This window comes from Gymnoscopelus braueri (assembly GCF_963280865.1).
Source record: "Gymnoscopelus braueri genome assembly, chromosome: 18".
NCBI lineage: Eukaryota > Metazoa > Chordata > Actinopteri > Myctophiformes > Myctophidae > Gymnoscopelus > Gymnoscopelus braueri.
Window position 1 is genome coordinate 33775176 of NC_137618.1, and position 27397 is coordinate 33802572.

General features: G+C 42.2%; 1 protein-coding gene across 1 annotated transcript in view; it reads right to left on the reverse strand.

Moving 5' to 3' along the window:
• Positions 1–1391: 1391 nt before the first annotated feature.
• ubr3 (ubiquitin protein ligase E3 component n-recognin 3) overlaps positions 1392–27397 on the reverse strand; it is a 43326-nt gene continuing 17320 nt past the window's right edge. Inside the window, exons 24-39 of the mRNA XM_080412341.1 lie at positions 26386–26474; positions 23911–24060; positions 22829–22962; positions 22178–22288; positions 20854–21054; positions 19723–19859; positions 15533–15618; positions 11690–11798; positions 9893–10005; positions 8269–8393; positions 7052–7159; positions 6677–6802; positions 5858–6037; positions 4570–4779; positions 3746–3885; positions 1392–3435 (exon numbers count right to left, since the gene is read on the reverse strand). Coding sequence (XP_080268467.1) covers positions 3318–3435; positions 3746–3885; positions 4570–4779; positions 5858–6037; positions 6677–6802; positions 7052–7159; positions 8269–8393; positions 9893–10005; positions 11690–11798; positions 15533–15618; positions 19723–19859; positions 20854–21054; positions 22178–22288; positions 22829–22962; positions 23911–24060; positions 26386–26474 — 2137 coding nt within the window. The 3' untranslated portion in view covers positions 1392–3317. The remainder of the gene's footprint in view (positions 3436–3745; positions 3886–4569; positions 4780–5857; positions 6038–6676; positions 6803–7051; positions 7160–8268; positions 8394–9892; positions 10006–11689; positions 11799–15532; positions 15619–19722; positions 19860–20853; positions 21055–22177; positions 22289–22828; positions 22963–23910; positions 24061–26385; positions 26475–27397) is intronic.

Below are 27397 nucleotides of genomic sequence, written 5' to 3' on the forward strand. Positions count from 1 at the left end.
ACTCCAGTAAAGTAAAAAAATACCTCAAAATTGTACTTAAGTACAGTACTTGAGTAAATGTACTTAGTTACTTTACACCACTGTACAGGGCCCTGGCCCGATCGTAGTTCATTGCGTTGAAAGCATCCACCAGCTTACCTGTGCCTGGAATAAACTGCTCAAATTCGAAGTTGAACATGTGTTCAGCGATGCTCGCTCAAGTGTTGCCTTATTTTACCAACATTTCAAAAACATTGCACTTCTCCTCCCCGGCCTGAACATTCACTTTGGGCTGGAGCTATGTGTGCCTACTGTACATGCCTCACAATTTCCACTAATTAGGCATGAAAGGCTTTGTAGCGCCCACTGGTCATTACCTCGAAGGCCTCCATTGTTTATGAAACTTTAACCCACTTATCCCCCCGCACGCACTATGTTGCACATGTATTTGTCTTCCAGAACATATTCTATAGGCAACGGCAACACACTTTCCTTTTAGATGTTTAGTAACCACGCAGGGTTCAGTGGTCCACCACACAAGTATAGCCCATGTAAGTGGTTGATCCTCAACTAATAAACTAAATGTTCTTATTTTGAACAAACATCTACATTTTAACTAGGCAACAAGCTAGGCCTATCTTAATGTAGGCTATATTTTTTGTAAATGTTGCACCAAACGGTTTAGTTAATTGTGGAATCCTGCTTCAAGTTTGTGGGCTCCATTTAATAGAATATAAACCCGTTTAATTTAATGTCACATTCTCTCTCTCTACACACACACACGTATAAAACAACATGTAGAAATTGAGGTTTTCAGTGTTCTAATGCCATCATAGTATTTCTCTCATTGAAATTTTTACTACTGTCATATGACCCCTTGTGGCCAGTGTCATATAGACCAATGACTATTAAAATAAAAACATTTCCCACTATGATGGGCTTTGTCATTGAAAGGATTCATACAAGTACAGCCTGATCTTGAAGCAAAGTAGGATTTGAACTTGAAAGAACTGAAATGCTTGTAGTCATATTTCCTATAACCCAGTGGTTCCCAACCTTGTGCATTTTTCAAGGTTTTATAGTATAGGAACATTTTATTAATGTTATATTAACATGAACATCTTTAGTGTTTGGCTAATTAGTTGGGGCCCCACAGGTTGGAAATCATTGCTCCAACCTCAACTGTCTTTCATGCACGGCTGAAACAACCCTGTAATGCTGACAGTCGGCCTCCTTGGAGATCGCTTCAATTACGACAGCCAGACGAAAGAAATCACCCTTAAATGGCAACGTGTTAATACACGAGGCTAGACGAGGCTTGATGCTTGCCAATCACTGGAAAATAGGCATATTATTAAGATGTAAAAGAGCTTCCAGCAGGAAAAATGAAAAAGAACATTAAATATGTGTGTTTATATTTTATTCACATATGTTACATTTTGCATTATATGTCCAAGTCATACTTTCTGATCAAACTCAGAAAGTCTGAGTCAGCACCTACAGTAATGTACTGTATTCTTTCTTTTCATTCATACAGGAGAACACACTAGAGCTGTCAGTTACAATTTACACCCTTTACTCGTTGGCTGTTCAGTTGCGGTCATGTACAAAGTAAGTACTACAAAATAAGAGTGGAGGTAAACTCAAGAGAAAATGCAAACAGCATGCATGAATTCAAGAGGAACTTATTCAAGTATTTAAACTTTTTTCCTTAAAGATCCCTCATTGAAGCATGTTGGTGACCAGCGATTCAAAACCATAGATATCACCAGGGATTCGGAATACCGTTTATCACCTAAAAAGGTAACATTAATCTTGCAGGCACAGCGGGGTAAGTGTCCTTTTTGCTAGGGATAAAAATCCAAAAAATTAAGCACCTAAGACACTTAAAAAATGATGGCAATGATCGCATGCCATGCACCACTTATAATGGATACTGACGCCTGGTAATTTTGTCCTATGTTGGGAGGTGGCCATGATTTGGCAAACTTGTAGTATTTATGGACATAAGGGAAATTCTTCAGTTTAAATGCATTTTACTACAATTAAAACCTTTGCCAGCCAAATGTCTAGGTATTTTCTTCTGACAGCACAAGGATTACTATACTGAACAATTTAGTGTATTTTGGGGTATGAGCAATTTCCTTCTTTTTTATGTCTCAGCATATTTTTCTTTTTACATCTCAGGATATTTTGATGTCCGTTTCCAATTATCAGGTAAGAGGAACATTCTTGCGCTCTTATAATTTTTGCACAATACCATGTCTGTGCAACGGCATGAAAAACGTCTTAAAACCCCATAAAAATACTAATTGAATATCTAGCCTATATGAGAATAAGGGGCTTATAGGGAGCCATGACAACAAATGCATTTTAGATTGTTAAGTCAATATTCAACCTGACCTGATGAACTGTAGCTCCATTTGCCTTTTGAATGAGCTTGGTATTTGAAATTCCTTTCAGAACCAATCTGAACTTAAGTGGCTCAATGGAGGGCAGGACTACATAGATCATGATGAGTAATAAAGAGATGACCACATGCCAGGCGAGGCTAAACATTAAAGTGAGCTTGAGTCAACATTCCCAGCCATCAACTATAAACTCAAAGCAAAATGCCATAGAAAAAAAAATTTCTTCACAAAAGGTAAAATTACGTAGTTTAACAATGAGCAGCAGCATTTATTTAAATATCTAAAAGTTTGTATTTTAAACAGCAAAAAGAGAAAATAAATTCCTGAGGATGGATTGCAACTAGACCCATAAAAAGAGCTTTGCTAGTCTGCAATAAAACTCTAGTGTTGATGAGTGGACTTGTCCTGCCTAACATTACATCTACAAACAAGAGTGCACATTGCAATAACTCTGCTACACTCACTGCGGGAGTTTGAAACTCATGCCAGCACAGCATAGCAATTTCCAATAAATGAAGGATATGCATGTAAATGGGGGAGAAAAAAAGTCAAACTGAGGGTGGATTTTTCCTTAACTATGAGAGCCAAACAAGTGTTACAGGCTTAAATAGCCTCTTGCAAACCTCTTCTCTTTCTGGGCAAAGTTGTGCTTTCACTTCCAACTTATCAGATTCCATTTCTCCCTGTTGAAAACCACACAGTTAAATCACTTAAATAAACACACACACACGCACACACACACGCTTGTTAGTCTTTAGGCATGATTGTACACCAAACTTGACATAAACCAAGGCTGTGGCAGCAACACCCTCACTGCATGTTTGTGTATATCACATTTTTAGATTCTCAAATGTTTCATATAGGTGGACACAATTTTTTATTTCCCCATTTGGGATTGTGGATTCTTTTTGTGGGCTTTGGGAGAGTTTAGAGTCCATTATAATGAGGTCCCCAGCGCTTATTGATGTGGTCAAAGGTGTGAGAAACCCACTGTTGCTCCAACACTCGATACCTCTCTTCACATAAGAACAGAGGCTTGCCACGGCTAGAAAAGAAGAAGTAGTAAAGAAGGAAATATGTTAAAGAGACGTCTTTTCTTTTAAACCACATGAACACTAGTGTGCTATTCTGGGCATATCAAAATCGGGCGAACATTTGGCGAAAATAGGCAAACATTCTGCAAAAATACCCAATCTACAAGCTGACAACATTTCGCAATGCGACGCACTGTAAGCTTGTAGATCAGCTATTTGACATACAACAGGGTTTAAACAAAGAGTTTCAAAACCATCAACTGTACAAAGCTAGTGAGTAACGGTTTTGTGGATAACATGCATTGTGCTTAAGTCATGTACCGTAGATCACGATCCTCCTCGCCATGGGCATCTAGGTAAACAGAACCCCACAGGCAGAAGCGATGGCCACGGATGATGATGATGACTGAGGCATTTATCAGTAGGAAGATGCCTGTTGCTGCGCCACAGTGTTGGGAGTGCTGAAGTGGGTGAAATATGTGAGAAACATCATCGTTACCACAACTAAGGGTAGCTTCTCTTAAGAGCAAAAGTGTAAAGATTGTGTTTATCCTGTGATCACTCCTGAATATTACTTCTTGTCAAATCAAATCAGATTTTCAAGTTCAGAGTCGCGTAGTCTCACATAGGCAGACAATCAGAGCTCTCTGCCTATACTAATATGTCTGGGGAAATCTAAATTCAATGAATGGGCTTGGTGCCGGAGAAAAGTCACTAGGCACCCCAGATATACAGTATTTCTGTAGCTTTCACATAGTACACAGTACATAGTTGTTTGGAGAGAGGAGAAAAATGTGAGGACTGAGGAGCCCGGAAGAGAGGAGGAGAATTACAGAGTAGATGTACTGTACAAGAAATCGTAATACTTTTTGTTTCATACATTTCAGTGGAGTTATGACGTCTGCATCATAATCTCAACAGTGACGTCAACAAACTGCAGACTGAATCGGATTGAGTTTATAACAATTGAGTGAAAAGAAATGCGATTCCCCCCAGTCTTTTTTTTTGCGGAATAACCCCACTATGCTCTGGGTTAAGCCCCTGATCTTGTCAGGACCTAGCTCCACCCCGGTCCTGTGAGCATTTATATATCCTTGTCTACATAACACAGTAGGATGGTGTCATTATTAAGATGGAAAACTCACCAAAACACATTCACAGATGCCCTGCTGCTTGCAGCAAAGCCCTTTGAGGCAAACAAAGGCGCCACAAACGAGACAGAGAGCAGGGTCCTTTGGCACCTTTTTGCAGGCAGTGCAGGACTTCCTGTGATAGTACTGGAAGATGATATTGTAGTTGTCAGGTAGCTGGAGGAGACGGGGGGCTGACCACAGAGGATCTGGAACCAAAAACGTCTGGGGAAGCGAAGGAACACACACACGCATTTGAAAAGACCTTTCTGTCACATATTTTCTGTGCAGGGACAAAGTGGAGGGTGGGCATAGTTTTACCATCTACTGAATACATCATCCAACTTCTTATCCTGTCCTTCAGCACTAGGATTCGATAGTAAATAATATCCCCTGTTCAGAAGCATGTGGACACTATACATTGGCATGCAAGAAACTCCAAGTTGTCAAAATGATGGACACACCACCTGTTCTAAACTGCCATGAGACCCTGCAAGCTATCAACACGTCATTGGGGGCAACTGAGGCGACTGAAACACAAGGAAATTTTTTATATAAGGACTCATTTCACTTTATTGTCTGGAGGGGGTTTTTCCACCCTGTCCGTCCTTGAGTGTGTGTGTGTGTCCGTCCATCTTTCTGTGAGCAGCTAATCTCCGGCACTGTTGGACCAATTGGCGTGAAACTGCACGCACTCCCTCCCTGGAGGCCAAAGCAGAACCGCTGCCCCAAATCTTTCACATTGGCCTGTTATAGCGCCACCAGGCGAACGATTTTTGCAAAACACATCATTACTCCTACAAATTGTCAAATCGGTACACATTATCTCTATAGTCAAGTGATCAAGACAGATCTGTCCGATTTTTCATATTCCATCCTGATTGGCTAAGATTGTCTTCCAAAGTTTGCAGGAGTGGCCCGTTTTGAACAAAATTCCTCAAATCATGAACCGATTGCCGTGAAACATTGCTGGCCCACAATAAGCTACCTGCCATGGCGGAGACCTGTGCTCCGAGGAGCAAATTCTTCTAGTTAATAATCAAATAAAAAAATATTACTTTTTCTTCCTTTTCCCCCTCAATTTTTCTTTTTTCTCCCAATGTATTAATCATGCCAATTCAGTTTTCCCCTCACCTGTATATTCCCTGTCACTGCTAACCCGTACAGCTGGTCATGTGGGAAGAGTTTAGACAACCCAAAATGTAGCATCAGCATCAACCAGTTCCATAACGTTCCCAGGCCCAGTAAACATCCATCCCATTTTACTGCCACCCTGTTTTTAGATTCACCTACACCTACTCACCAGTGATTGTTCGACCTGTGAATCCTTGAGCCCTGTGACCTCGGCACACCAATGAGTCAGCAAGTCAAAGGGGTTGAATGGCCACTCCAGACATGAGGCACTGTGCATGGGGTTGGATGGCTGGGGAGCCAGGGCCAGCAGCTCCAGACACACAGCCAGTGATGAGAACTCCTCTTCCTCCTGAGATTACAAACAGGCACCCAACAAATGCTCTTGTGAGTTCCCTCCAACCTCTGTGTCTTATCTCACTTCTTTGATTGAGGTTCAACAATCTATTTTTGACTTTCCAAATGTCTCATGTTGCTTTCAGACTTGGTGATATATCAAACTCTCCAATATGAGATATCATTTTGTTGAGTGATATGAAACGTTTTAGAGTGACTAAAAGCTAAGGAATTATGTGGATCTCAGGATTTACATAGAAACGGCGTGGCTAAAATGTGGATTTCGGATTTCATGTTCTTAACCTGTGACATCAGTTGTCTAATAGTATCTAATTCAACATATCACTAACCCTGGCCTCCCTATTTTCCCCCTATAATGTCATTATAGGTGACCATTAAAAAAAAACACATCCCCATATACGGGCATGTTACGATGTCCGTCCACCCAAAAGGCAATTTTACAGAGGATATTTCATACAGTTTTTGACCTTTTTATTTGATTCATTAAGGTCCTTCAAAAGGTTGTAGCCTGTAATAAAAACACTCAGATAAATCACGGGGCAATTGTTTTTGTCAGTCTTCTGAAGGTTTTACATTTTCATTTAAAAAAGAAAAAATAGGGGTTAAGAGGCTATGTCAACACATGAAGACGTACCAGACAGCCAGTCAGGTTGTCTCCATAGAGGTGGTGCTGCAGGAGGCAGGAGATGCGGAGGAACGGTAGGCAGAACTGCTGGAGGCTGTACTCTATGGACTGTGGGGACCACACACTGGAGCTCAGCTGGGGAAAGGAGCACAGCGGTTTACGCCTCATCAATAACCGCTCAACAGCTGGCTGATAATGGGGTGATGTATATCTCCTTCACAGAGATATCACACCATTGTTTCTCAGGGTAATGGTCAATTTATCACGCAAGAGAAAATAAGGGTAAATAATAAAAAGGAAGAAGGATGCGGCAGGTGAGAAAGAGCTGGGGCAAATGACAGGTGATGTCGTTGATGTGAAACGGATGTCATTTTTGTGTCTCACCATGGATGTTTCTTCAGCGTTCAACTTGTAGACACTCCTGTCCTTGGCGAGCTCGGTGATAACATGGCCAAGCAGGGCTTCGAAAGACTTCTCAGCGTTGGCAGCATTCTGGGACAGAACATCAGAAAGTTTGGAAAATGTACAAAGTTACAAATAGTAGTGTGTGAAAACTGTTTTCCTAATCCTTCAAATGTGGTGCACAGAGGAATATAATAACTTATGCAGAATAAGCAGAGAGGACGCAATAGTTCTTTTCTTACTATAAAATATCTGACCTGCTGATAAGCTGCAGAGACATTACTGAATGTGTGTTCTGATAAAAATTCAACTGGTTTGACTAATATTTTATATGGAGGAAAAGCTGCCAGCATTTATCAAATTGAAGGTGGTAGAATATAAAACAGCGGCTGCCTTATCTCGCCTGCCGTCCTCTGTCATAGATTTATAGAGGGGGAATTTAATGTCTATGGATTTCCTTCCTCTGGGCTCTGATCTTTGTTCAGACTTTGCATCTTTTTTTTATCAACTTCCAATTTAAATACAATGGCATCCATCCAAATATGCATGCCGTTACCTCTGAGGATTTGAGATGCGTCTAAGTGGCAGCTCGTGAGCGAGTGCACCATTGTTCATGACATTGTAGTAGACATATTCACCCATGCCTCTATTGTAGATGGGAAAAAACCCTAGGGGGGAGGTTTCAGCTATTTGTCTATTGACATTCAAGCCAGCCTCTCACTAATACAGATTTAATAGACTGAAGACGGATGGCCAATTAATGCTACACTCTTCAACAATCACACTTTTCCAGATAATGAAGATCGATATTGCATCCTGTGGAAACCACAAATGAACCTGGTAGGAAGCAGGAACTTAATTCATCTCAATACCAAGTCATACACTGTGATTTACAATGGTTGTGAATTCAGTACAGGGAACAATAGCTCTGGGGAAACAGGTAATAGTTGCATTGGTGTAAGTAAAGACCCTTCAAGTACAGTATGTCCCACATGACCGAGGCTCTGAACGTAATTAAGAATGTAATACATGTTGGAGGTAGTCCTTACGCAGTGTCCTAACGTGGCATTTACGAGCTGGGCCAAACACTATCATGTAAGCAGATCTTTATCAATAGGTTTGCAATGGAACAACAGGGTTTTTAACACAAAAAAGGTTTCTGGACTCAGACTAGCATTGATGAGATCGCCCACTTTTACCTTCTTGAGGGTTCCAGATGTGCTCCAGGCCTGCCTCTCTTCTGGGCTAAACTTGACCGAGAGAGCTGCCAGGCCCTGAGCGTACTGCAGGTTATACAGCATCCTCACCACACAGATGAAGTGTTCTACGCAGACAGAAGGAACGATAATGGTTATAAGAGACACAGCAGGTGGAAACGTTAAGGAGAAGTAGAACACTTGGGGAAAATATAACAAATTATCATTCAAGTACATTTTTTGGGATAAAGTAATAATTTTAGAAATGTAATGACCCACTTGAGTCAGTGCAATAAGAGGCCAATCAAAGAGGCTGAAATCCATTCACTGAAATGAGGATAATCTATTGGATTCCTTCTATGGAGCTACACGTGTTCTGGTCTGTTGCTTTGAAAGCTTCATCTAACAGCAGGCGGGTAATTAGCAGGAGGCTTCAGGTAGGAAAACGCAATCTGAACAAGGTCTTAGTTTAGATTTGAAAGGAACAACAAAGAGTGCCATTATTTGCCCTTCCACACAGGAGCTGCGCGTCTGACAGCTCCACTGCGGCGGTCATTGTGATCAGTGTCAGCACAGTGACACACACAGTATTACAGCAATGAAGGGCATCCAGGCTGTTTAGGGGAGAGGCACACCCACCAGCACCCCCTGATCCATATAGGGAAAAAAAAGCATCTAGGTTTTGTGACCTCCATTGCTGTGCCCTGTGCTTCAGTAATGAAGTTCATTCACACGCATCTCTCATCCTGGTGTGCAAAAAAAGAAAAAAAAAGAAAATCAATTCCCTATCTCACAATGAGTGCAGTAATGACGCTTGCTTTGGCTTAATCAATTTGGAATTGAAAAAGATACAAAGCCCACCCCAAAGCTAATAAGAGACTGACTACGGTTTTCCTCAACAGAGGCTGAAGAGCAAGGGAGGTATCACCTCTATAGTAGTGATTCTCAACCTTTTTACTTTCAAGCACTCCGGGTTTGAAAAGAGTTAGGCCACAGATCCCCATTTGATACGATTTATATCTCTGGGACCCCAATCTACACTGTAAAATACTAACTATCAGAGATACAGATCTGTAACATCTCAACGACCCCTGGGGAGAACCAGTTGTGTATAGGAAGGATACGGTGCATGTTGAAAAAGGGTAAAGCCAAGTGCTAAATCTGATGCAGACTGGCCGTGCATTAACTCTGTTTAAGTGAATCCTCCTTCTCCAACTAAAATAATAATAATGCTGTGGCTAATGTGTCCCTGCCGTCAGTCATCAACCAAATGATCAGCTTGCTGTGACCCTGCACCCATTAAACTTGATTGCTGCCGTTGGGCTGAAAGGGGGTTGGGAGGGTTGGCTCCTCTTTAGCAGCAAAGGGCAGAGCTGGAGGAAATCTTAGCGACAAGTGCCCAGCTGGAGATGAAGGGTAGTGAAGGAGGGGCAGCCCTCCCATCACCAAGGCCATGTCACTATGATCAACGTGGCCGAATAAAAGGAAACAGTCAGGAGCACAGATAAGGGACTTGAAAATGCCTCCTTCTGGACATTCAGTCACGATTAGGCCGGTTAATGGGACTGTCACTGCAGAGCAGCCACTGAGAAACACTCTCAGGTGGGAAGAGACACTAGAAAGGCACCTTTTCGTAGCGGCTCTTGCATGGTCAAGACAAAGATGATCAGTAGTGACGGGACATCTCGAAACAACATGGGCACCTCTGGTTTCTCCTCAACTGCATCTTCATCCAGGCGTCTGCAAAGATAACAAAACGATATACTTTAAAAAAAATAAAAAAAATAACTAACAATGCCAAGTTCCTGTACGCAAACATGTTATCAAAATGATGGGAACAGACATTTAAAGACCAGCGCCTCTTATTCCACTAATGGTATGATCATGCAAATGATGAAAACCAGGTACACTGATGGTATGTGCATGCAAATGATGAAAAGCAGGCACACAAGTAATAGCCCCATTATAAATACAGTAAATATTTACAGTTTAATTCATAAGAGAGTAGAGAGCAAAAGTCCTCACTGAATACAACACTATAAATTTGCTTAAACAATGACGACATGGCCTTTGCCAAGTCCTCTATTAAATGGGGGGGGGGGGGGCATTTCCAAGCGTCCTCTGACCCACTTCTTTAACATATACCGTTGCTGAATGCCATCTCCATTTAAATGTCTTCTTTTCTATTGACAAAGCAGCAAAAGGTTACAGTCTCCACTCTACTCTGAGAGGACCTCGGGGGATTATAAATGAAAGGAACTGCACTTACAGAATAATACCTTCCATTTCCAAAGCACTCACCAGTTAATTCCAAAGTGAAGAGGGGGGGGGTAAACTGTATGGAAAAATGATTTTCCAGCCAGCCTACAGTATACGTCACGACAGAAGCTGGTGCACGGTAGAAATTGGAACAAGTACTTCTGAATGATATTTGATATTACAAAGTCAAAACGCACTACTTAAAAAAAATTAATAAATATATAAACAACGTGAAGGAGAATGTGTAGACAGTTAGGTCATCTATGCTAAAACATATTTCTCTGTCCCATTTAAACTGCGCAGGTTGATCGCCTGGGGGCGTCAATGACAGCGCTGCCACCTGAAGCCCTAACAAGGTATTTTTAAACACCAAATCGCTCCACTGAGAATACCTCATGCATGGCATTGAGCACTTGGAATAGTAACAGGTGTAAAAATTGTACAGTGCTATCAAGGAGGAAGAAAGGATGTTAAATCTCATCTATATATTAGCACTCGATACTGCCATAGTGGCAAGGCTGACAATGGTACCACTATCAAACAAGCAAGGATTCAGTTCTGACCTAGTAATTTTAAGCTGTGTTAAGATAGACAGTATGTGTGCATGCTTAAAACTATGCTCTTCATTAAATATGGGTTTCTATGATGGCAGGGTGGACAGCTGAGGGCAGCGATGCTGTGCTGCAACAGTGTCGAAACGGTGCAGTTGTTGTCAGTGCACTGATTGTGACGGGGTCGTTTCGCTCTCCGCAGAGCACCCGGTAATTTGCCAGATGCTGCAATTATTGGTGTCTATGGCAACCGTGCGTGGTCCCCCTTTTCTGTTTTTAGCTGCTCTTTGTGTGACGGCAAAGCTGTAAGGAGCAAGGAGGAAATGGTGGTGTTTATAGAGAGAGGGGGAGAAAGGATATGCTAGAGAGGGGGTGTGGGAGGGAGGGGGAGAGAGCGCGAGAGAGAAAGTGGTACTGTGATTACGTGCTTGTGTGTAAGAACAAGGGGGGTGTGTGTGTGTGTGTGTGTGTGTGTGTGTGTGTGTGTGTGTGTGTGTGTGTGTGTGTGTGTGTGTGTGAGGCAGTGTCTAATGGTGAGATTGTGAGGCATGAAGAGGGCTTTATAAATAGATTTCCTAAAGGGGAGGGGGCACTTGAGCTGGAAAGTCACTCACTCCGTCTCCTCTCTCCTTTGTGTGACGGTTGTCAGCCTGGTCCAAGGGTTGTAGGCTGAATCAATGCTGTACAGACGCATGTGCATAGCCAGCACATGGAACAGCTGATCTGAAAGACAAAAGCAAAAATACATCAATATGAAAGCAGCAACACAAACCATTCTGTTCACCTGAATGCCGGCTATTACACCGATCCAACTATCAGTGTGGCTCGAGCCAAAGTGGCTGAGTTAAACTGCCTTCACCGAGCAGTCTGGCCGGGTTAAAAACCAGGCCAGGCCAGATGGATACGTAGTGCTCGATAGCCCCAAGCAGCTCTAAGATCAGGTCACACCTGTTCAGTGTGGAACTAATGGAACATGAAGAGCAACCCTCTGGTGTACATGTTTGCTTTTGATAGAACACTACACAGCCAACTGTACATACAGACACCTCCATCAAACAAATCTGTTATAAATATTAAAGTGTGTCACGGTACATGTCGCCTAAATATGTGTAAGGGGGAAGGCACAAACACAATGTCACCATCTAAAACCCAATTTATAATTTGTGGTACTATAGTGTTGTGTGCGACAGATTATAGCTGATATGCAACTTCACAACAAGTCGCAGATGGGACACGTTAAGAGCTTATAGATCTGCTATTATGGATTTGCAAAGGCATCATACGTTGGGGCAGGATGTTGAGAAAGAAAATGCAACAGCAAAAGAAAGACAAAAAGCTCTTATCTTTTCTTTAAAGGACACACAATGTTCAGCATATCCCCAAACGGAGAAGTGCCCTTCTCTTATCTCATTAGTCCAGAAACAAATTAACCTACTTTTTCCTCATTATGACCTAAATCCAAGCTAGCAGCCTTCACAGTCACGCTTTCAGACTTGCAAAACAGGAATCTATTCACAATGAATGTGAAAAGCCCTTGAATATTATGTACCAATCAATCACTTCCATTAAGCAACACAGCTCTAATTGCATTCCATTTAGCATTACCTCCAAGTGTCCACGCACACACACATATAGTATGTTTACGGCAACGGTTAAAAACAACAAATGAGTAACGTCACCAAGCATATTTGGGTTTTGTCTTCCAGGGAGTTATGACGCTGTAATGCAGCAGAACATTCAATATAACCAGCTCTGCAATATTGACATGTGAGAGTGGACCATCAATATCTAAACCAACACTGCCCTCCGCAGGCGAAGACAGACACGGCATGGAGGTGAGTAATTCTGCTTCAGTGCACGTCTTGGACAGTGCTGAATGATGTCCTACATGAGGGAGATGAGTTGGAAACGCAGAATGGCACCACATCACGCTTAATTGGGCAGACAACTCTCCCGACCTGAACCCTATAGAAAATCCATGGGGTATTGTCAAGAGGACGGTGATAGACAACAGCCACAACAATGCAGACAAGCTGAAGGCTGCCATCAAAGCAACCTGGACTTCCATAACACCTCGAACAGTGACACAGGGCTGATCACCTCCATGCCACGCTGCATTGATGCAGTAGTGTAAAAGGAGCCCCTACCAAGAATTGAGTGTATAAATAAACACTTTTCAGAAGGCTAACATTTCTGTATTATAAATATTTTTGGGGATTGGCCTCATGTAATTTTATTGAGAGATTTTTGATTTTCATGAGCTGTATGCCATAATTATTATTTTTCAAAGGCTTGAAATATTTCAGTTTATGTGCAATGAATCTTTCAATGATCATTGAATATTTTTGGAATGTAACTGTGTGTGGAATGTACAGTACCTGTGTGTGTACACACACACACACACACACACACACACTCGGGTAACTTCTGTGTTGTCCTACAAAAATACATCATCCCTGAGGCAATCTGATAGCCCTGTGGTTAGGACTAGGAGACGTACCACACAGGCTCTAATGTATGACAGCAATTACCCGGTTCGATTCCCAGCCGGACGGACCATTTGTTGAAGGTCACTCACCTACTGTCTCTCAGTTTTTCCTGTCTCTTAAGCCCTAAATATTTAGCATATAACAAATAACGAAAAGTTGATTTACAAGCTCACAATACTTTTGGACGCCAGGTTGAACGTGGTTAAACCCAACTTATTTTCAATAACATATTTTCAGGCATAAAAATGTGATGCGTTTATATTTGGCTTTATGGCTGGCTGCAACAACACAGCACCTAGACTAATTTAGCACCCGCAGTAGAAGAAACTAAAGGCAAGCTATTTGAAGGGTAGGCTCTTCGCGGTGGATTTAGGCTAATTCAAGGGATTGCCAGACAGCTCCCCTCTGTGGTCCATGACATCCTCATCAGCTAGAACGACAGCAGTGCCTACTGGGACATAGGCTTTGCCCCCCCCCCCCCCCCCCCCCCCCGGTAGTTAGCACATGTCTACCATTTATCCCTTCCATACCCCATCTTCTGTGTGGAGCTAATACTAATGTACTGCAACTGAGTACATTTGGCCGGCAGCATGGCTACACAGTTAATGTAGCTCAGAAAATGGCGTACCTCCAGTGTGAAATCTCTTTTTAGGCACTCAAGGACGACAGGCCATTTCACAGCACCAGCCAATACTTTTAATTTATCACCACTAAACAGACCAATTAAACAAAGAGAAAATGGGTTATGCTCCTTTTACCACAAAGCCAGATTCTACACATTACCCATACTTTTACAGTACTTGACTGAATTGGAAGATTTCGCGCAGTATTCAAAATGATGCATATGATGCATATATATCTTTCCACTTTTGAACATAGTTAGTGCATAGAGGAACAGAACAACAACATGAAACGTTGACAGACAGAAAGGCATAATGGCAATTTGGCCACCGGTATGTCTTCTGGTAAAGTAGCATCTCAAGATGGTGCGATCACACTCTTGCCCCTTCGCCCATCACACGCATACAGACGAACGCCCTAGCAAGTTACCACATAATTAACTAAAACAGCACTTGACCCATTTGTCTGCTTCATTTACCCCGACTGCCAACATTCCCAACAGCTCACCTGGGACAGCATCTCTGCTCACCTGCCACCGCTAATCGACACATTGTACAAATGGCTCAACGGTTACATGGACCAGTGGCTTCAATCTCAACTCAAGACACTTCATTACACCGAGGCCGATGGGACACAGCATCCACCCACAGTAACCCGCAAGTCAACATCACCACCAGTGCTGAATCAGATGTAACATACTGTAGCATCAAAGAGTGTTAATCTCACAAGGGAAGATAAACAATAGAGACAGCACAACAGATCAGGTATCCCTGGTTTAGGGTTATGGTGCCAAACCATGTCTGATCTAAAAAAAGAAAATTGCTTGGCTTTTTTTAATGCAAATTTCACTTCCTCTTTCATGTAAAAAGAGAAGGATATTCTGTGGTAATTAAAGGCTTTTATTTTTTATTCCATTGTACAGGTGCTACTGCTTTGATCATTGCAGTGATTGCTGGCTACTTAGAATTTATGGCGAGATGCAGAACTGTAAAGCATTTTTTTATATCCCTCTGTATTAGATCATACACAAAATACATCAAATATAAATCTGAATGCATAAAAGGGACAGTTCAATAAGTAACTTGTGCCCACGGTTTTATTTTAGGTAAACATACAGTACATGCAACGAGAAAAAGACTCATTATTTGATGATGTGTGCCATTGATGTTTTAAAATCTAGACTAGAAGGAATTTAGCCAAAGATGATGACATACACATCAACCTGTCATGCAGACCTACATATAGTGAGATATAGTCGGCTTGTACATCCAATTGATAGGATTTAGGAGAGAAGTTGTCAGTGACGTTAGGTATGAAACACAGGGTGCCATAGTAATAACTACTCACTCAGACAGGAGCGCTTTGCTGCTGCGCTGGCACCTCCAGAACATAGGTTTCCTCCTCTGTGCAACAGCTCCAACTCCAGGTTGGTCCTATGGAGAGACAGCCACCGTCAATAACAGGCAGTTAGCGTCACAAATTCACTGAGGCAAGATAGCAAACAAATGACGCCCTGAGATCTCAAAATGCAACAATTCCTGGTAAAAAAAAAAAAAATCAATTAATTAATGCTGCAAAACAATTAGAAAAACATGTTCATATGTGTACATAGCCATGACAGACATACATGCATGCAGATATGCCAAAAGGACTGTTTGATTATGGCCCTTCCATAATATTCTTGAAATATGCATCACCAACACAAGAGATAGGAGGAGGCGGGGGGGGGGGCTACAGTATCATCAAATTCAGCTTTTGGTTAGGTATGCTGACTGCAACTTTCACAAAATGTAATAGGAAGATGAAAGATGTAGCCAAGCCATTTACCGTTAAATGTGGCCGTTTGGCTGCAGCAATTCTGTATCAAATAAATGGCAACTTTCTGAGTCTCTGCCCTTGTACAAGCTGAACCATTAGCATAAAAGCTGTTCCATGCACAGCTCCCATACACAATCCCCACTGTGCATTTTCCATGCATATCCAAACGTTTCACTCCAGATTTCAATTCCCTTCTCCAAAACAGTGAAAAAATAAAGTACTTAAAGACTTCAACAGAATACATTGATGGTAAAAACTGATAGGTATTGCTAAAATTAGACTGAACACTGTGTTTTTATCCTGCCGCTGGCCATTTCTTTGTATGGTTCCAAGAAAGGTGGGGGCAAATCCTTGGGTTTCCTGGGAGAAAAAGCAATTTCACATAGATAATGTTGCCACGGTGAAGCTCCATCTGGCTTCTGCTGATAAGAGCACCCCTGTGACTGAGGAATTTTCCACTCCTCAGGCAATTTGCACTGTTCATTGAACTTCAGAGAGCCAACAGGCACCCCAGACACACACAGGGGATCCATCTCTACAGGGTGGAGGGTGAGGGGACCACCGCATTTGGGAGTGCAAAGGTCGGGAGGGGTGATGTCTAGCAAGGGCAGAGGTTTAGGAATGGGCGTGTTAAAACCAGGGTGCAAGCCAGCCATTTCTTTGACCTATGACCAGCTGATGGAAAATACTAATAGAGCAAAATACAAATAAGAGTTCCACTCAACCAACCAACCTTTTACAATCACTCAGATTAAAGAAAAATAAACCTTCCATTTCAAGATATTGCCGAAATCTAGGAATAAGCACTTTCCCAGGAGAGTGACTAAGCAGCAAGCAAGCAGTGAATAAGCACTCCATCCAAAAGGAGCCTAAGAAATAAGTCAGATGGTGTGCAATAAATCTATACACAGTCAGAACTAATAAAGGGCTCATGTGAAGATGGTGGAACTGGAGTCAATAACATTTTACTGAAGATTAAATTGACAAAGCTGCTAATGCCACTTAGAAATAACATTTTTCCCACAACACCTCTGGTCCCAAAACAGCAGAATAATTAGAGAAGTATGAATGAAGCCAATCAAGACAGCCCTTCAACCGCTCGCCGAGCAACTTTCAGAAAATGCCAAGTAATCTATATATTTGATGCAGGTACAATGACTGTGCAACATCTGCCAAAATCGAATTCCAATTCCTTTTCTAGGGCACCTACACAAAGAAAAAAGAAAAGAAAAACCTTTAACAAATGTAACAAAATCAGACTACAACTAAACTCGGAGGAGAATACACTGCTTCCTTTCTGAACAGTAATTGTTATTCAAGCTAGGGAGCCGGCATTAAAAAGAAGAGGAGCAGGCAAGCGTTTAGTCCACTGGCCAGTGTGTGTGTGTGTGTGTGTGTGTGTGTGTGTGTGTGTGTGTGTGTGTGTGTGTGCGCGCACGCACATGCAGTTGGAAGGACCTCCCTGTCTGAGAAGAGCAGGCATAGAGGTCAGTAGCCACAGACATTCACCCAGAGATAACCCATTGTGACCATATCATTGCTCAAATCTCTGCTCAGGACTTTGACTCAGAGATCTCCCACATGCCCGCATACGACTTAGAGTCAAGGGTTAGACATAGTATTTTCTTAAGAGCCTCAGAGAGAAGCAAGACTGTGAAGTAGATTAAATCATATCGGGTGCATAAAGGTTGCAGTGTGTCAAGTTTCACCATGTTTGCCTGTCCCACAACTCCAACATAAAAATGTATATCAGGGCCACAGAAAATAGTTGTTTCAGATTTTCTGGCAGACACACATTAAAGATTGTATGTCAGGACACCTCGTACAGGGTCAACAGTTTAATCACTGTTCTAATTCAAAGCTCATGATGTATTAAATTGCATGTAACCATACCAAGCAATAACCAAACTGTAACAGCTCTTTGTTGGATTATATAGTGGTTACCAAGACAAAGCAGTTTTTGTTTGCATTTTTCTCGAAAATGAAAGTGAATGATAGACACAGCCCCTCTTCTTTTATGGCCATAGTAAAAGAGCAATAATGCACTCCATGGTGTCCTGACATTGCAAAATGTCATCGCAGAGTGAACTTCACCTACGTATTGTTTATTTTCCTGTATCAATGTACACCACACATTTAAAAACAAACTACATTTTGAAAACACAACAAACACTCTGAATTAGCAAACTAACATTGAACAGCCAAAAGCAAGGCAATATAATGTCTCTGAACTTTGGCTTGCAGTACTGCAAATAGCCAAAAAAAATCTATAATAATTTTAGGCCTGCCATTCAGGATGGAAAATAAAGTTGTCCTTTTGGTTTTGGGGAGAAGTGAAACTTAGAAGTCACTTTCAGATTCATTTTAGCATGAAGGGGATACACGCAAACGATTCTTGCCTCCCTCCACTGGCTCCCTAAATGGATTGGCACCAATGTACAATGTAAACTGTGGAACCATCTCCCACCCCATGTCTCAAACCTTGCCTGTGTTTAAATCAAGTTTTAAAACTCGTACTCCTTGGCTTTCGATGATTCAGACTGAGAGTTGCTGTTTCCGTTAGGTGTCTATGCACCCTCTGTGTTTTTTTCCTATTGTTTAACTCTTAGTATTTTATATTTGTTTACTGTGTGTACAGCACTTTGGTTCAACACTGTTGTTTTAAATGTCCTCTATAAATAAAGTGGATTGGACACACAAATTTCAATTTTGCACCATATTACTGTAATGTCTTAATAAAATGTTGCTTTTAACAAGCAAATTAATACATCAGCAAATGCATGCCAATTAAGTATTAACAAGAGTGATTTGCAAGGCCTGTCACATTGATGTGCGCATTGCTGGTCACCTGCAGCCTGGCTGCTGGCATTGTCACTTCCCAGTGCAGTGAGTGAAGCTTATAGCTACAGACTCGGTAAAAAAAGAAGAAGAAAAAAAAGCAAAGTTTGTAAGTACTTTGCTCACATCCAATATAAACACCTGGAGGTGAATCGTCCAGATTACCTCGTACTGCCCACTGCCTCTGTGATCCGGACCCCTCCAGCGCCAATTTACCAGTGTTAACTCCAAGCGGCCTTACGGGTCCATTTGGTTCCATGCATTTCACCCAAAACAGCTCTTTTAAGAGCAAGAGGCCCCCACCTCCCCACCAATGCGCGACCCCAACGGCACCTTCCTGCGACCCCACTTTGGGTCGCAACCCATAGTTTGAGAACCGCTGCTCTAAATACACTCTTTCAAATGGGATTTGGCCTTAAAGAACAAAATGTGCTTTGTTTTGGCAATTTTTTACTACCAATTAAAATTTAATTAATTCATTTTTGACTATTCAAATAAACATTTAAAAAAATCTCTGGTACACGTCAGTGAAATTTATCGCTGGGAACATCCATAATTGATGATTATGTATTATTACAGTGGTCAATCCAGTAACACCTTCACTTTGCTGGGCAAGTCCTCCTTCTATGTCTGTGTCAGTGCATGTTTATTGTGTGTGAGGGGGCCGAGGGTGCGAGTAGCAGCTGGGCTCAACTTGAGGCCTGATTTATACTTCTCCATACCACGGTGTGTCATCGATCGGATTGTGCAATCGGCGACAAGGAATTGTCCGATCGATCTGGGCATCTCTACCCTGAATGGTTGCTTATCTCTATTCTCTAGGAATAAGAGGTTATGTCTACGTGAATTAAGATTTATGGAAGGGGGTTGTGCTCTCTCACCTTGCCACAGAGTATATGAAGAGGAAATCATTGTCAGGAGAGCCAGGGTTCTTCCCGTAGTCCATGTATTTCTTCTGGGTAGCGTTCTTGATGTCTTTAATGATTAATTCCATCTCCTTACTCAAGTTGGACTCCGTCTAGAGGTGAAAAGGATACATTTCATTCATAGGCTTAGCATGTTCTTTGCCCAAGACATGGGTTCCCAAACCTTTCTATGCCAACGGACCCCCAAAGAAACAGAGCTATATAATCTTTTTTTTTAGGGATGGGCATTTGGAGCTTATTTGTATACATTAGGTCTATGAGGTGACAGGAGAACATTTGATGCCAATTTGGAATATGTAGTTATTTAGAATATAGTATTCAGAACAGCCCTAACCCTCTTGCTGTTGGGACAGAAACTGAGTTAACGATTACCTCTAGGCCTTTAACCACTTAAACCTCCTATTCCTAGTAAAATTGATCTGTGTTACAACTGTACAACTGATTTACAAGCTCACAAGAAAGCTCTACGAAGAAAGACATACAAAAATTGCAAACACCTCAAAACAAAGCCAGATTAGCTCTCCAGTGCTCCAAGAAATGCACAGAAGTCTATCATGGCTTACTGTTGAGAATAGATTACATTCACGTATTCTCACCTTTTTCAGTATTGAGGTGCTACCAGGTTATCTGGTAGCACCTAGACCAAATCTTCTTTATCTATAGAGCTGTAATAGGATGGAACCCATTGCCTAATTACATAACTAATACAAATACAAAATTCACCATTAAGAAAAAGTTTAAAGAACACCTTATGCAAACAAGCCTGTACTAATCCCCAGAGGCACAACGTTTCATGTGTTTTACGTGATTTTGGTTTAGTTTTAATAGTACTACTTTTATTGCATCTTTATTTCTTATTTTTATTTAGATTATAGTGATTGTTAAGTTGATGAAATTAATGTTTTTGTTCAAATGTTTCTCTGTGTCGGACCCCAGGAAGATGAGCTTTTGTCATGGAAAAAGCTTCTGGGCATCCTAATAAACAATAAAACAATAAACAACGCGTCGCATTGTGAGCTTGTAGATCGGCTATGCTGGGGTTCAAGTGGGCTATGCTGGGGTTCAAGTGTTTAAAATTATACTTACTGGGAAAAGACCCAGCTGCAACTGAAGGTCCTCCACTTCCTTCACCAACACACACGTCTTCTTGCTGGTATGTGCGTGCCAGGAAGCAGACTCCGTGCCGCGCCCGGGGCGACAAGGAAGAACGCTGTTAGCGAACTGCCGACACAGTGGGCAGGTGAATTCACCCTTGTCAACTGAAAAGCCCTGCAGAACCTGGTCATTCTGGAGACACAGAGCACACTTCAACTCAACACACAAGACAAAAATATATACAACAACATTGTCCAGAAGCATTTTTTTCTCCCGGTCATCTATCCATCTACCTATCTATCAATTCACAACACCTGTGTGTGTATGTATGTGTGTGTCTCCCAAGCATAAATCGGAGGCCGTCCGACCAAACTTGGCGTGTGTCCCATATGACATGGGGTGCGCAGTGCCGAGTGACAATTTGATTGGACCAATGGTTTCAGAGAAGATAAATACAACGTGTAAGACGTATGCATTTGTCTGACCACGGGTCTGTCGATGCATCAAATCTCTGTGTTTGGGGGGGGGGGGGGGGGGTATATATTGGCTTCCCTGATTGGCAGTGTGTGTGTGTGTACGCGCGTACACACGCGTCTGATATAAGTCGGCTTACGTCCCTGATTGACCACCTTGACCCGTCAGCTGAACTGATAGGCAGACCGTCACGTAATGTTTGTGTCATGTCACCATCACCAATGTACGTCTCAGCGTGTGCAATGGAACAGAAAGTACGAGAGCTGTGGTCAAGGGTGAAGGAAGGGAACGAAAGCGGCGGGTGAAACAAAACGCAATGCGAATGGGGCAGACAATGGGTACAACGAGTACATAAAATAACAGGAGCATTGCACAACAGGTGGGGCGTGTATTCCCGACTTGCATCATTCCTGACTTGCGTGGCCCAGAGTTTCACAGGGTTGTTATACCAATTCCCTGTATATTCTAGTACCTTGTCATTGCCAACTCCTTCAGTTGGTCTCAGGGAGAGAAGAGAAAACCATGTGTCTCGCCGGGAAGAAGCAACAGGGTGCTTTTTATTCTTACTAGTTCCACACCCCACTGAAAAAGGTGCCCTGATCAATCTGTAGGAGTCTCTAGTGCAGAAACAGAGATCACCCTCCCCACCCAGCTTCCCTCCTGTGAATACAGGCAATTGTGTTCATTGGAACGGCCGTCGCATCTGCACATTTTTTTAACCCCTAGTCTCTGCAGTGGTGTGCAGGAATTTTACCACTGCGCTAGCCGAGCCCAGATAGATGACATTCTCAGGAAACAGCATGCTATGATGCAGTAACAGACAAGATTGTATCTACCCTACCCTCAAAGATTCCATGTAGGACTTGTGGCAATCTATGTGAAGGGTATGTCCACAGGTCTGAACGTAGACACCTCCATCCCAGCCTATGGACACAGACTGCAAACAAGAGCTCTGAAAAATAGACAAAAAAAGTTGTATTATCAGAAAGAGAATGCTCATACCCTTCAATATAATGTTTGGCAAAGCAAAATTTGGACTGATTAAACAATTTCAATATCTTTTCAACTATCTAGTCAACTGGACACTAGTGTACAATGTTCTGTCCATGCAAGTGTTGTGTTGTGTTTTTGTTTTGCGTTTTAGTTCTACATCTGCTAGCGGAGAGGAAAGTTTGGTCAGAGTAGTAGCCAAATGTCCTGACCAAACTGCAACATTCTCCAAATCTCTTTTGGCCTGATAAAGAGATGGAGGGGAAGCTAACGCTGAGCTCTGTCATATTAACCCTCCTTTTGTGGCTGGTAAAGTTGTTGACAGGTAGACGGGCACAGCGTGCCAAGATAAGGATGAGGATAAGACAGTCTGCCCACAAAAGGTGCTGAATCACCTGAACCCCACTCAGGAAGAAATGGTTCATGGGTAATTGGAATTTGTTCTCGAAATTGATAGAAGAGGGAGGCTTCCACATAACTTTAGTACGACTGCACCACCTACATCCTTGAAGAGGTTCTGCATGATCATAAGCCTGACGTCATGGGCTGCTCCACACGTGTCTGCCGGATAGATGTGTTCCTCGTCGCTAGTTGGTAGCTTCTTACCCTCTTGGCTTCTGCATCGGTAGCCCAACACTGAAAGACAATCAAAGCATAAAACGTTGCAGCGAGCCGCAGTAATGAACCAGACCTTAATTCATCGTAGTGAAATATTCTGAATGTACCATTTATGGTCGACTATAATATTTACATAAAACAATCAAGGATGGCGATCAAGGACGGAGAATGCGGCGAGAGAACATATGCTGTGTTAATAACTGCCAGCGGTCAAATATAGAGGTTTCCCCTTTTCACAGCCTGATGCAAAATAATGACTGATAAATCACACACAGCAATGACAGCTAATTTCCGGCACATAATCTCAGTAATCAGTGGCAGTGAAATCGGCCAACAGAAAAAACAAAGACAGTTTATAAACTATGGTTTCTGGTCACCAATGAGGACAGTGTAATTGTGCGCTGTAATAAACCAAAAATAATCAATCAAAATAATTCACATGCAGGGTCTACATGGGTTTTCTGATGGTTGTAGTAATGTGAAAAAAGGCAGACCATGCAAGATGTTCCTTTGACCTTCAGGGCAGAGCATCCTGAAAACCGCATTATGAACGTGACTAATTACTAGTCAAACATGTCGTTTATTTTCATGACAGTGAATGATCCTCCTCTGTCCACAAAGATGGCACAGAAATTACCGGTTAACTGCCACAGGCTCACATACAAGCAAGCAGGGATCAACATGGATGATAAATGAGCCAATTAAAACAACAGCTAACCTCCCTATTAAAATGAAGTTTCCAATATGGGGGATCTAAGCTCCCATGAATAACAGGTTTGGTTTAAAGGCAAGGCTTGTGATAGAGTAGATTCTAATGTCTGTGAAATACACCATCACCATTGTGCAATTTCATTTGCAGGACATTTAAATTGAACTACAAATCAACAGCATGGTGAAACAACAGCAGTACTGTATAGGCTATTCATTAGGTGCAGCAATGGAGTTGGATGGTGGGTGATGCAGTACCTGAAGATGCCTGGAGTAGAACCACCAGTCCAGTGGGCCTGTCTTCAGTGGAGGGTCCACTCTGGCCACAGATCACACAGTCATAAAGGACTTCAGACTCCATCACCTCAGATCCTCCCAGGTCCATGGCTGCTTCAGTGTCTGGGGATTCTGCCACAAAAAAACAAATCACTATAACTCAGCACATTAACAGAAAAAAAAAAACATTTTCGCAAATACAAAAATATAAGAGCCAATATAAATGAGAGATGTTCTGATTTGATTTTCTACGCCATGATCAGACTAGGAGATAAGGAAGGAAAAAAACACAATCAGTGGGGATGAGCAAAGCCAGCAGTGTGTGAAAAACAAAAACAATGGGAGGTAATGTGCTGTGAAAGATTTCCTTTAGGCAGGCTTAAACAACAAGCTAACAAACCACCGTTATGGACACCAGGCACTGCAAACCACAGTCCTTTTTAGGAGCAAATATAGCCACAAGCTCTGTGGCAATATTTTTCCTTTCTGGTGCACACAAACCAATAAAGAATTCCCCCAAGTATCTTTACTTCAATAAAGAAAAAAAAGGCAAAGTTCTTGCCACTTGTGCAAGTGCACTGGTCTCAGGTCAGCAGCACTGCTGATTATGAGTAAGACGGATGAAAATCACTTGACGTGCTTTGATGAATGAAAGCATAGGCGCAGTGGACTGTGCAAATACTTTACATCAATACAGGCCACAAATGTAACTGTGTGATTGGCATAACACTACTAGATTAATTACGGATGTGAAATTAGTTTTAAATGTTAAGGACTGTGTTCAATTCGATCAGTAAATATTGTGGAGAAATGTCAACCCATGTTGGAAATTGATTTATTGCTTTTTTGAGGAATGTGATCTCAGGAGAGGTTGTAGTTTTCCTGGGGAAATGGAAACTGTTTGCATTAGATGTCAACGTGAGCGTGTTAGCCTCAGGACATCCTAGCACACATATAGAGCCACCCCTTGTGTGTGTGCAAGCATGTGCATGAGCGTCCACGTGAGCACACCCACACACCAAGGTAATTTGCAAGGACAGAGGTGCTGCTGCTCTATGCAGCTATCCCATGTTTCCTATATAGAACATGAGGTCTGTGAATAAACCCATAATGCATTATATATTCTCCATAGAAGTAGATGGCTTGTATTTTATGGTATTTTCTGTAATATCACTGAAGTAATTCTTTCAGAGTGTGAATAACATGTTATTCATAACAACATACCACTTAACACTGCCAAAGTAAAAGTCACAAATGAATGACCAAATCAGCCAAAACATCTGTTGTCTGACAGAGCAACACCTATAAAGAGTAACAGGCATCAATTCTTATAAGTTAGCAATGAGTCTTAATCAGACAAAAAAAAGTAATGGCAAAAACCTTTGGGATTTTGTTTGCATGGATGTATGAAATGGAATGCATGGTTGTCCTTGGATGTAGAGGCTTATGTTTGCCCTAGTTTTATACTCTACATCGCGCTGTTGTGCTGGAAAGATTAGTTTGAACAAATGGTCTGGTCTGTCCCACCATACCACCTTGTTCAAATCCAATATTTACATTCCCCATCACCTTTAATACATTCAGCGAAATAAAAATGAATAGCCAAGGCAGTTTTTCATGCTGATAAAATATGAACTCCTCCTAATCCATTTTAAAAAGTCAGTCGGTAAGTCCATTTTAAAAAAGTCAGTCGGTATCACCGACGACAGGATAGAGGACTGTGATTTGTTTTTAACACATTTACATTGTGTTCCATTCCCAGTAAGAATACAGTCAGGATACCACAATCTGCAACGCAGAAATCACAGAGATTATTAAAATCAACCATCGTTGCTGTCACTTGACCTAAATCTGCATGTTCCTGTCCCAATTTACAGTCCACCCAGCAGTGAAGGTGATGCAGAGCCACCAGCAGTGAGCTGGAGGGAGAGCAGTAGATCTTGCTGCTCAGCGGGAGGCACTGCAGATGTGGGTTTGAATGCAGCCGATGCCCGAGAGCTCCGTCTGATCACAGCCACCATTATTCATTCTCTAAACATGGCGTGTCAGGGTGGGCCCTGGGAGTCCGGCCAACTATTACTGCTTTTGATCCTGTGTGCTCTCTGCGCCCCCCCCCCCCCCCCCCAAGAGTATGATTCTCCATTTCTCCTGACAGGCCCCCAGACATGGCAGTGGGAACAGGGGGCCACTGTCACCTTGCCTCAGTTGAGAAAAGGCAAAAGAGAGATGGTTTTAGTTTCATCGTAAAAATGATTTTCGTCAACCAGAGGGGTCAACAAAGTGTCCTACAAGCGCTCATATGGCTGCAAGTGAGAACAAACTGCATGTCGTCATAACCATGGGTTATCACAAGGCAAAAGCTTGAAACAACCACTTCTGTAGTGTGTGGAACACCTTGCTTAAGCCACACGTTACAAATGGAGGGAAGGCATTGAGAAAATGTTGACAGCCTCTTACCGACATCCATGGCAGTTTCCATGAAACTCTTCTGCCTGGAGGCAAATTCAGCGAGCAGTTTCTGCTGTCTCTCTCTCGCCCTCTGACGTCTGAAAAAATATATAGGAGTAGTATCAAGTTCAGTTACATTTCTATCAATTTTGAGCAAAGGTAAGTTGATTCTGAAAGGAAATAAAATGTGTACAGCTACAAAAATCATAACTGCAGGCATGTTGGTATCATCACTTTGATTTTAGCAAAAAAGCTCAAAATGATGTGTAACCCATTACCATAGCAACGGATTCTCCTGTAAAGTGACAATGGTGGTTTTACCCACCGAGACCAGCATTCATCTTTATAACAAGCCATTAACAATCCTCCGCCTCTCTCTAAGTGCATTCACAGCTCCCTCTTGGCCTCCACTAGTGCATTAGAGTCACTAGTAAACTAAAATGCTTGTTGCGAGGTATGTTTCCTCTACAAATACTACATGGTCTTCCATTGTGTATGCAACATATTTGTCTCCATAGTGCCAGCTACTGTTATGCACTGCGCACGTTTGATTTCAACAGGGTTTTGTGACCAAGTGCAGAGGGATTATTATTAGGCTAATAATGTGGCCAGCAGACCCAGGCAATGGCCCGCTGTGCAGATATGGAAGGTACATTGCCGACTGTAAATTGAGACCCTAATAAGAGGACATAAACAAATGCTGACAGGAGCACCACAGCTCAGTAATTTTCACTGACAGCTTCAGGGTCGCAGACAACCAGCCTGAGAAATGGGCAGCACCACTCTTTGGCTTTTCACTGCTGCCAACCGCATCACTGCCCCAATGGTTGCCTTGGCAACTGCTACAGTCCTTGCAGATGGGAGAGATACAACCTTTGTCTTTGTCTGTGGGTCAACCTCAGAAATAGGCCATTATTGAGTGCTTATAGTCCATTCCATCATCATTATTATAGGGGGAATTGGAGTCATGGAATAATGTCTGATTTATATGTGGTTGCGCGCCGTGTCGCACACCAAAAAT